At 42.2% G+C, this 11037-nt stretch overlaps 1 protein-coding gene across 2 annotated transcripts in view; it reads left to right on the top strand.

The window, feature by feature from the left end:
- LOC149322050 (dynein axonemal heavy chain 9-like) overlaps positions 1-8871 on the top strand; it is a 261190-nt gene extending 252319 nt beyond the window's left edge. Inside the window, exon 41 of one of the 2 annotated variants that reach the window (XM_089533794.1) lies at positions 8322-8871. In XM_089533794.1, coding sequence (XP_089389920.1) covers positions 8322-8549 — 228 coding nt within the window. In that variant the 3' untranslated portion in view covers positions 8550-8871. The remainder of the gene's footprint in view (positions 1-8321) is intronic. The other variant, XM_089533785.1, reaches the window with a different exon arrangement.
- The last annotated feature ends 2166 nt before the right edge of the window (positions 8872-11037 follow it).

An 11037-nucleotide genomic window follows, 5' to 3' on the forward strand; every position in this document is an offset into this window, starting at 1 on the left:
TTAAAAAGGAAGCCAAAGCCAAACTCTGAGCAGGGCAGTTGATAAGCTGGGATCTTGGAGGTTTCTCATTGATAGGATTGCCATCAACTGAAGTCAGTCAACTTGATGGCAAATAACAACAAATTAGAGTGTCCAGTGGCTTTCTTGAAATTGCTCAGGTTCCATACCCTCCTTCCTCTGTTGTATTCTTCTCCCACTGAACACATGTCACATCTAGACTTGGGCAATAATTCAGAAATCAACTTTCACCAATTTCCACCGAGCCCTTTTTAATTATTATTTAGGGTTTATAGCCAAAGTGTTAAAATGCTTTAGTAATATTATACTAGCTAAGCATTAGGATCATTTTCTATTATTGCTAGCGTTCCTCTTTACCTCACTTGATCTCTGTTGAATCTGGATATTGGAAACATTCACTGTGTTTCTTGGTGGCAACCATCTTTTCTAGTTCTAGTATTGTATAACAAAAAGCAGACAGTCACGGGGAAGTATATTTCATTTCAGGAAGTATTGGGTCAATTTAAACTGACCTGGGAAATGGGAATGAAAAGCCCTTGACAATGCTGGGAGTTATTTAGGAATACTTTGGAATGGAGAAAATGTCATCTCCCTACAAATGTCATATCCCCACATCTCCCTAAAACAGGAATGCAGGGACTTCCTAATTTTTCTTCAGTTATGGCAGAGGACAGCACAAATCAATGAAATACAGACTATACAAAAAGTTTCTATGGATACCATGGGCTGCCAAAAAGACAAATAAGTGAGCCTAAGAATAAATTAAGCTTGAATCCTCACTAGAAGTCAAGATGACCAGGCTGAGGTTATCATACTTTGGAGACATCAAGATGGAACATGATGTGTTAGAAAAGAACGCAATGCTTGGTAGAGTGGAAGACAGTAGGAAAAAACGAAGACTGCATTACATGTGGATAGACTCAGTCAAGGGAGCCACAGTCCCGAGTGCAAGAAATTAATAGGGCTGTTGATAAAAGTGTGTCTCAGAGGTTTCTCATCCCTAGAGTCTTCAGGTCAAGGCTGACTTGACAACACTTAACAGCTGTGATAGGTCACTTGCTTATCCAGCCTTTCTCAGAGGCTGGGGGATGCCAACAAGAATTCAAAATGCAGATTGCATCAATACAGACGCTACTGTGGTTGAGCTCAATAATAAGAATTTCTTATTATTTCACGTACTTGTATCTACCGCCTACTGCCCCCCCTTTCAAACTGGAGACATCATCAGCCATGCAATTGTGGCACCATGCCATGGGCGATAAAACAGCCTTTTAAACAATTACCTCAGTAGCTATTTTTGAAGGCATTCTCTATTAGGATTTCTTTCTGCTGCAGAACACTAAGCAATAATAATGATATCACCTCTGCATAAGCATTTTTAAACAATAGTGAGTGAGGAACAAAGACATACCTGTATTGAAATGGACACCGTTGATTGTGTGCTTGATAGCTCTGTTAGCTACATAGGTATTCTTGCAGGGACAAAAGCAGGTGACAGTGTAAAGAATTATTAACTCACCTATCTGCTTCCAGTCTTTCTGGACTACATATCTACTAGAAATTAATCCTTCAGTAAGTACATGAGCCCTTAGTCCATGATAATCACTGTGAAGAGCTATTCCACTGTAGAAAAGAAACTGCACTTTAAGGTGACAGCTGCAACCAAAGACAGCTTTTCTGTACCTGTCCTACATGCAAGGGAGTATTCTGTATTTTATATATGTATTCATATTATTATGTAGTTGGCTTAAAGTTATGATAGAATCTTTAACAGCCAGCTGCTTAACAAAAGAATACCTAACAGGGTTTAAAGGTAAAGGTAGTCCCTTGACATGAATGTCTAGTTATAACATGACTGTAGGGGGCAGTGCTCATCTTCGTTTCTAAGCTGAAGAGCCAGCATTGTCCGAGAACTGCTCTGGTGGTCATGTGGCCAGCATGACTCCAACGAAAGCTGTTACCTTCCCACCAAGAAGTAGTACCTGTCTATCTACTTGCATTTGCATGCTTTCGAACTGCTAGATTGGCAGAAACTGGGACTAGTGACAGGAGCTTACCCCATTATGCAGGACTTGGGCCTTGAACTGCCAAGCATCTGATCTTCCAATCATCAGAATTGGCCTAAATTCTCTGCTAGCATAAATTACATTAAAGGTAGATGAACTATGTGTATAGGGAACCTGGCTCCTCATTCTCGCAAAGACTGGATGCTTCTGCTCTGAAGAGAATGGCTGAAACTGAGCGAAATTCAGTGCTGTTGACAGTTTTGTCTGAGCTTCTTCTCTCCTGTTCCTTTGCCTTTCACTGAGGCAAGTCAAGTGGTTTTGGCAAAATCAATACCAAGGATTGTGGCAGTGGTATTACAATGGGAATGGGAAATATTTCCAAAGAAGAATGACTCCACTTTTATTTATGCCAAAGGCAGAAATGAAAATGCTCTTGAAGGTAAAGTGTTGTCAGTAACCTCTGCCATCATCTATGTGCCATACAGCACCATCCTGCCTCGCTAAAATCCCACTCTCACTTGCTTTGTTTTTGGCACATGCGTACAAAATACTGCACAACAAACACAGGTTTTCCAATGCATTTGCAGTGGAAAAGCCAGTCTATATGCCCTGCAGGTGCTTTGACTGAAACTCCTATGATCCCTGGCTATTAGTCCTGCTGGCTAGAAGCGGGAATTGTAGTCCATGCCATCCTTCAGGGCACAGAGTTGTGGAAAGTTGAACCAGGCACATTGAGCTGGGATTTGCATGGCTCACTGCCACTAAGTGTATGTTCAATAGCAACACATGTTTGCTACTGTGTAATGTATAAAGCAGCCCTACAATGCTCACTCCCCACCCTTTTGACAGTGCCTGTTTTACAGTGGTGGTGAAGACAAATGGGGAAGAATTAAGACTGTCCTTACACTATGCTCTTTAAGGAAATACAACCACAATATTATTTCTAATACTGTATTGTAGAAATAATAGTGTAACACAACTTTAAGTGCTGTAGCTCCATCCTATGGAATCCTGGGATTTGTAGTTTTATGAGGTATTTAGCCTTCTCTGCCAAAAAGTGGTAGACACAAAACTACAAATCTCAGGTTTCTGTAGGATAGAGCCATGGCAGTTAAAGAGGTGTTAAACTGCATTATTTCTCCAGTGTAGATGTACCCTACGATGCATTTTATTCCTGCCCTACCATAGTTTCATTGTTTTTAATTTCTTCTTTGCTATTTAATTGCTTTGCATTGTTATAATATCCAGTGTTTGTTTTTTGTATGTTCTAACTGACAGTGTAAAACCTTTGATAGTTTTCCTTTCCTTGGAAATTATGCTGAAAAACCAGGATGAATATGTTTAAAGTCAATAGTGCTGTGCCCACGAAATACTTTGGTGCTAATGAGCACAGAGGATGTGCATGCTGTAGGCATACAGCCTCCCCTGAACACACACCTGTACACCAAATGGTGTTTCCAAGCAGCCAAAAATGATTGTTTCCAAGTTAAAGGGTTCTTTGACCAACAAGGAGATAAACATGAAAATAAAACATGAACTAATGCCATGGAATGATATGAGAGAGATAGAAAACTTTGTCAGCCTAAAAATAGCAGGAAGTATTTTGTGGGGAATTGATTTCCTCTGTTTCTCTCAAACAGCAAGGTGGCAGCTCAAAAGTTGAAATAAGTTGCACTGCCAACTAACAGAAGAGATGTTGTTGTGGAGAGTATTTATTGTTTACTTGCTGCTTTGGCAATCTTAAACTGAACAGGCACTATCTATTATCAGGATTACCTTAATGTAACAGTGTATATATTGTTGGTGGTGTAAAAGGATCAAGATTGTTTACTGTTGCATGTACATAGTAGAATACAAATTGTTTTCCTCTAAATCATCTGAACAGAAGGTTTTGATTGATACACAGTTCTAATCAGTAGAGCTCTTAGAAGTTACTTCTGTGGACTACAATTTCCAGAATTCTCCAGCCAGAATGGCCAGAGCTGGAATTATGAGAGTTATAGGGCAAAACAACAACAGCAACAAATTTTTCTAAGCTATGCTGTGCAGTACAAATGTAAAGATGTAAGGCCCAATTAGTAAAGTGTAACATAAGCCCTGTAAGGCAGAGGCATTGAGAACCTTTGGCCTAAAACTCCCACTCTACCTTACCTTTGGTTGTGGCTTGGAGGAAATGAGTTGGCCAAAAGTAAGCCATTGGCTGTGCTGCACAGTTGGCCAAAATATCTACAGAGCCAAAGATTTCCCATTCTTGACATACAATTTTTCCACTTGTTCTCTTAAGGTACAGGGTGTTATAAGCTATCCCCACACATCAGCTAGGAGGCAAAGACAAATGGACAAAGGATTCTTTTTTGGTATGGATTTCCATCTTGCCAGGCCTGACCTCATAGGCAGCTAGGTAGTGGAGTTTCAGAAGGACTCCTTCAGAGCCCACTCATCTTTGGAGCCAGGGATTCTAAAATTTACTTTTTTATTTTCCTGTTGTTTTTTCCCTCTCCACTCCCTTCTCCCAGTGTGTCCTAGCCAATCTCACAGGGTTTATAACAAGGAGTTGGGTTCCATAATTAGGGTTGCCATAATTCTCTACTATAAACCAGGACAAAATGTAGGACAAAATTTAATAATAATAATAATAATAATTTATTTTATTTATATACCACTATTCCAAAGATCATAGCAGTGAACAGCAAGTAAGCTAATTAGCAAGTAAGCTAATTTGCCCCCAACAGTCTGGGTACTCATTTTAGCGACCTCGGAAGGATGCAAGCCTGAGTCGAGCTTGGGCCCTTTTGCTGGTCTTGAACTCGCAACCTTGTGGTTTTGAGTGAATGGCTGCAGTACAGGCATTTAACCACTGCGCCACCAGGGCTCCATTTAGGCCAAAATGTAGGGCATATTGCCCACTGGGAGATAGAAGGTGGAAATGAAGCAACCCTGTCTTTTTCAGATCCCCATCCTTCTGTACAAGAGAGTAGCTGCATGTTCAGATGGGACAGTGTTAAAGCTAACACATCCCTCCCTTGCTCCTTCTCATTGTCACAGATGGTCTTCTTCAGGCTATGCAAGAAGACCAAGTGGAGCATAGAGGCTGCCAGTGAACTCAGCTTTCAGGCCTTCTCCCACCAGGCTAGGAAGGAAGCTATTGAGGATCTACCATGGAATAATGAGACCAGGCACAAGAAGTTGGGTTAAACAAGGGCCACTTCATTGACCTAGTTAATAAGATTTATAATCCTGGAAGACATTAAGAGAGGGAGAACTCTGATATGGACTCAGCCGAGGCCAGGTGTTATCCCTTGACTAATTCCCCAGCCTTCTGTGGGTGAACCAGCTGACTCCATTTGGTTGGGTTGCTCCTCAGATCATCATCCAGGCACATCCAGGCACTCCTACCATCCTAAGAAGCCTCGTGGATATCTCCAAGCTTTATGCCTTTACAAGCAGGAGGAAAACCTCAGGTCAATCTCAAGAGCAGATTTTTTGTCCATCCCCAGACCGTAGAACCCTAATGAGATGGTTCTGAAGCTCTACTCAACACTAAAGGGGGTGCCAAGATGTACACCTACACTAAAGGGGGTGCCAAGGTGTATGTCCACTCACCTCTGCTTCCTTCCTGGAGGAAGCCTATTAATTGCTGTAATCTTTAGCTAATTGTCTCAAGTTCCCTAGATACAGTTTGGGGGAGGCAAAAAAGGGGGGGAAATCCCTTGGCAAAGAGGGGGGAAATGCCTACCTGGCCCTGTAGTGACTAGCAATGCTCTCCATGAACTAAGGGTGGCAGGATGGGACGCACTGCCAAAGCTGTAAGGGAACACATCAGGAGTGGCCTGTCTTATATTGCCTGCAAATCTGCCCCACCCACCCAGACACATGTGAAATCAATGTGGCACTCACAGGGTATAGGAAATTATTAGTATTTAAGCATGCCCTAGTGCAAAATGAGCTTTTGGTACAAAACAGGATAGAAATATGCAGGATGCTCTAGGAAGGTTAAAAAACAAAATTTGTTATTGCAAGAAATCCATTCAAGATAGAGAGGTAGGCGCATTACAGACCGCCCGTTTGGGGCAGCCTGTAACTAGCCCTTTCCCCACCGGATCAGGGCTTCAGCTGCCAGAGCGGCAGCCTCCGAGGCCCTGATCTGCCGCTTTCCAGGCCACGGGGAAGTGGCAAAAGGCCACTTCCCCGCGGCCTGGAAAAGGGTGTCCTTGGGGCTTAATGCCCCAAGGACATCCGATGGCGGCGGGGACACGGAGAAAGGGGCCACTTGGCTCCTTTCTCATTTACGTCGCTGGCGCAGCTGTGTAGAAGCTGCTTCAGCGACGCAAGTCATGGAAGGAGCTCCAAAACAGAACTCCTTCCGGGGCTGCCAAAAGTGCGCCCCAGGCGCCCTCGTGTGGTGCGAGGACGTCACTTTCACGCTGCCCTGTTTGGAGGCAACGCGGTTGTGACGTAGTCATGGCGCCACCATTTTGTACACGCTCCGTGCATATTAGGCTTAGGGGCGTCAAGAAGTGATGCCCCTTCCTAACCCTAGTACGCGCAGAGCACGTACTTTATGCCCGTTTGTAACGGGCCCTTGATTGTCAAAAGAAAGTTACCTATTCTTCAGTAATGCTGACTTATGTATGTGTATAGTTGTATGGACCATCCTAAGAAGCCTCATGGATATCTCCTTTTCAGACAAAGGGTTGTAAAACACTTAACTCTAACTTTTGGCAGATAAAAGGGAAGGAGGAAGTGGGTTTTGTAGGCAGGAAACAACAAAGGCTTGAATTACATATATCTAGGAGCATAGAGACAAAACAAAAGTTCTTTCTCTACCCTTATTTACTAAAGAAACAAGCATTGATGCCTCTTCACTTCCAACATAGGGAACATTGGCCTCCTTCCATTAGAGACTACCAAAAGCAGGTTCCTCCACAGCAGCGCTGTGCACAACAAGCATCCAGGACCCCCAGCTCTTACCCAGCTTCCTCTGGTATCTAACCAATAGCCATTTCCTCTGAACTGATCAGGCAGGGGTTGAAGGTGGGGGAGACAGGGCAGTTCAGCTCCAGAAAATAGACTTACAGACCTCCCTGCTTCTTCCCCCCACTCCCTGGGCCTGGCACATAGAAGCAAACCTCACTTGCCACAGGCATTAAAGTGGTATAAAAACATGGCCGCTGCTGGGGGTTTGTAGTCCCCCAGGCACATGCAGCATGAAACAGATCCAGGCAATGGCCACATGGAAAGTGTCATTCAAACTGGAGATCTGTAAGAGGATTCCTATAGTCTTTTCTGCTCATCTCAGTCCTTTAAAGGAGAACCAGACAGAGCTGGAGGTCCTGGTCTATGTTAAGTCTCTTGTATACTTAGGCTCTAATTTTTTAAACAAGTATTTCACTTGCAGTCTTAATTGCCATGTTGCAGAAAGTTCACAGTCCACCAAAAATACAAAAGTACATTTGAAAAACGGACACAAAGAAAGATGGTGCACATTGGGAATTTTTTTACACGCACATTTTAATTGATGGGGAAAATACATATGAAATGCAATCATTATAACAATAGCAATAGCATGTACAGTGGACCCTTGTTATATGCTGGGGTATGGTTCCAAGATCCCCCGTGTATAACAAAATCCGTGTATGCTCAAGTCCCATTAAATATAATGGCATAGCAAAAATAAAAAATGGAAAATCAAGGTTTGATATTTGAAATTTATACCTTTTTTGAACATTTTCAAACTGTGTATGCTTGAATCCGTGTATAAAAAATCCGTGTATAAGAAGGGCCGACTGTACACTTCTATACCACTTATCAGTGAACTCAGCAATCTCTAGGTAGTGTACAAACTGTAAGCTAATTGATCCCAATAAGCTAGGTACTCATTTTACTGAACTACAAAAGGATAGCAGGCTGAGTCAACCTTGGAGCCCCTGGATCGAACTCGCAACCTTGTGGCTGCAGTACCAGCATTTAACCACTATGCCACCAGGGCTCCCTAAAGTAAAATAAAATAAAAGTGCCTTGAAAATGCATGGGTGAAAATGCACATGATTTTCTGTACAGGAAGGAGAAAAAGTTGCAACCCAATACAGAATTTTATTTTAGGAAATGAAGGGCAGGAGATTCTGAGAAATTCAATGAAAATGAGAGTGGCATCTGTTTCCTTCTCTGAACAGTATATACTAGATTCTGAAAAGGGCTAGAGGTCAAGAAATGTAGGCATAGAAGTAAGGACACAAGAAAGGCAAAGTTGGCAAAAACTCACATTTTGCTTGTTTTATTTGGCTACTCTCTTCACAGACAGGGTTAATTGCTGAAGCCCGACTGAAGGACCTGACTCCTCCAATGCCTGTTATTTTCATCAAAGCCATTCCAGTTGACAAACAAGATACTCGCAATGTGTACCCATGTCCTGTATACAAAACCCGCCAACGAGGACCAACCTACGTTTGGACCTTTAATCTGAAGACTAAAGAGAAGCCTTCCAAGTGGGTTTTGGCAGGAGTGGCTCTCCTGCTACAAATTTAAACTCCACCACACTTTCTCAGTCAAACTGATTCCTCTCTTTACTGGAAATTTTCACACAATAAATTGTTGATGTATGTACCTGATATTTATACATGATTTGAAGAGTAAAGCATCAGGTGCTGGCTCACATGGGTGTGTGAGCCATTTCAAATCACACAAATTACAGGTTTCAAGCTTAATAGGTTTTCATGCTGTCTTGCAAACAGCATAGCTTACATAAAATATAATTTTTAAGAAATTGTTTTAAATTACGTTAGCTGGCCTGAGTGGTATTTTTCGTAGAAAGGCAAGATGGAAATGTAAATAAATACAATACAATAAATATTAACAGGCTTTTAACTGACTAAATTTGTAAATAGCAGGAGAAAGTATAAAACTCCATTTGCTCAGCTTTAAATGTACTTGGAAAATTTGTGGAAATGAAGCTTTCACCTTGTGTGAAAAAGATGACAAAGGAGATATGATTGAACTTCCCTGATAAGAGCATTTCATAAATGGGGGGGGGGGGGGGGGCATCACTTAGCAAGTCCCTCTTCTCAGTTGCCATCCAGCACTTTCCTTTGATACGAGCGTAGAAAGAAGACCATCCAACTAGAATTTCAAGGAAAGGGCATAATGAAGCGAAGACAGGATGGTTCCTGAAGCCATGAAGGGGTTTAATGGTCACAACCAGTGGTCTGAATTATACCTGGAAATGGAACACAACAGACCGGATTTGCATGTTATCTAAACATCACTTCATATCATTTCCCACTGGAACCTGTTTACCCGTTAATCAGGAGGTTGCCAGTCACCCATGTGCGGACTGCTGTGAGAGACATATTTTATCACGGAGTCAAAGCACATTTATATTTTACAAATTGTAGATCTTAAAAAGTTGGGACACATTTTATGAGAAAATGTCACTATGGGAGAATGCAAGTTAAAAGCTGCCTTGCTCTGAAAGGGAATGGTGCAACTGATGTAGCAAAATTGATTCAAGGAGGCTGCTTCTCAAATTTAGAGACAGGTGATGGTTTTCATTGTACAGCTGAGAGTATTTTTCTTCACTTCAGTGGAATCAGTCATTTACACTCTAGAATGATACACAAGATTGTTCCTCACACAGAGGGAGGATTAATTCTACTTCAGCCACCCCTGAAAAATGCTTATTTTCCCCAACAACACAATTTAAAGATTTGCCCTTGCATCATCCACAATATCTTGAGGCATAAAGGAGGCAAGTCTGACACCTTCCTTTACAGATTGTTCATTTTTACAGAAGATTGCGCTGTAGAAATGCTGAAGGGAAGTAAGTTTTCACAAAGCTATTAAACAAGGTGAAACCTGTAGTGAGGGAAGTAAACTAAACATTTCAGAATTTGGCATGTTGCCTAAATAAAAAGATGTGTTGTATAGGCTGGTAAATTATATTCTTCTCTCACTCTCACAGTTGTTCTCTTTGACAAACTGGTACATCTAGACTTCTGGCACTGTGAACTGTAGGACAGGCTACTAGATATTCTTTGTCAATATTTCTCAGATAGACTGTCACCATTCACATTTTCAGTATTATTCCCTGGATCTTTATGAAATGCAGAGAGGGGACAAGCCCATTACCAGAACTTCCTTTAAAGATCTTAAAAGCCAGGTGAGGCAGTCTCTGCTAAGTACTCTAACACTTGGATGAACTCTCAGGCCCCATTCTCACTAGCCCAATTGCGCTGGATAGAACTAGGCAGATCCGGTTGCCCCCATACTGAATCTCCCCGGGTAGAAGTTCTCACTACCCTTTACCTTGATCGATGCAATTTGCCCCTCTGAAGTTCACATTTGCAGTACCGCTTAAAAATGGAGCCTCCTCTGTTGTCAATCAAATTCACTTCCACTTTCGTCAAAGGTGACATATCCTACAACCATTGGCCAGCGGAATGGGTTCTTCCCCCTCCTTTTAAAAAAAACAACTGGTGGCAGTGTGCGCATATTCTGTCAACTTATTAAAAAACCTCCAAGTGTGTGTGTGTTGTGTGTATTTGGGTCATTACAGATTATGGCAACCCTAAAATGACCCCATCCTGGTTTTTTTTCTTTTTTTGCAAGATTGGTATCTAGGAGATTTGCCATTGCCTTTCCCCTGAAGCTGAGAGAGTGTGACTCCCCCAAAGTCATGGGTTTCCACAGCCTTCCCTCTGAATGCCAGTCTCTAGCATCCCCTTCACTTCCAGCCCAGCATTTCCTCCTCTTTGAACCCCTTCCCTTCCCTTCCAGCCCAATGCCACCTCCAAAGCCCTTGCCTCCCTCCAGATGCTAGCCTCTTCCCTTCCCATTGCTTTCAGCCCACCTCCAAAGCCCTTGCCTCCCCCCCATGCCAGCCTCTTCCCTTCCCTTCCAGCCCAAAGCATGTGCATAATCTGTCACAATAATAATAATAATAATAATAATAATAATAATAATAATAATAATACCTCACCTCAGAATGCCATCTCTGCATCCTCTTTCTTTCCTTTCC

The sequence above is a fragment of the Sceloporus occidentalis genome, unplaced genomic scaffold, assembly GCF_023333645.1.
Source record: "Sceloporus occidentalis isolate IW3139 unplaced genomic scaffold, rSceOcc1.0.p SCAF_1, whole genome shotgun sequence".
Lineage (NCBI taxonomy): Eukaryota > Metazoa > Chordata > Lepidosauria > Squamata > Phrynosomatidae > Sceloporus > Sceloporus occidentalis.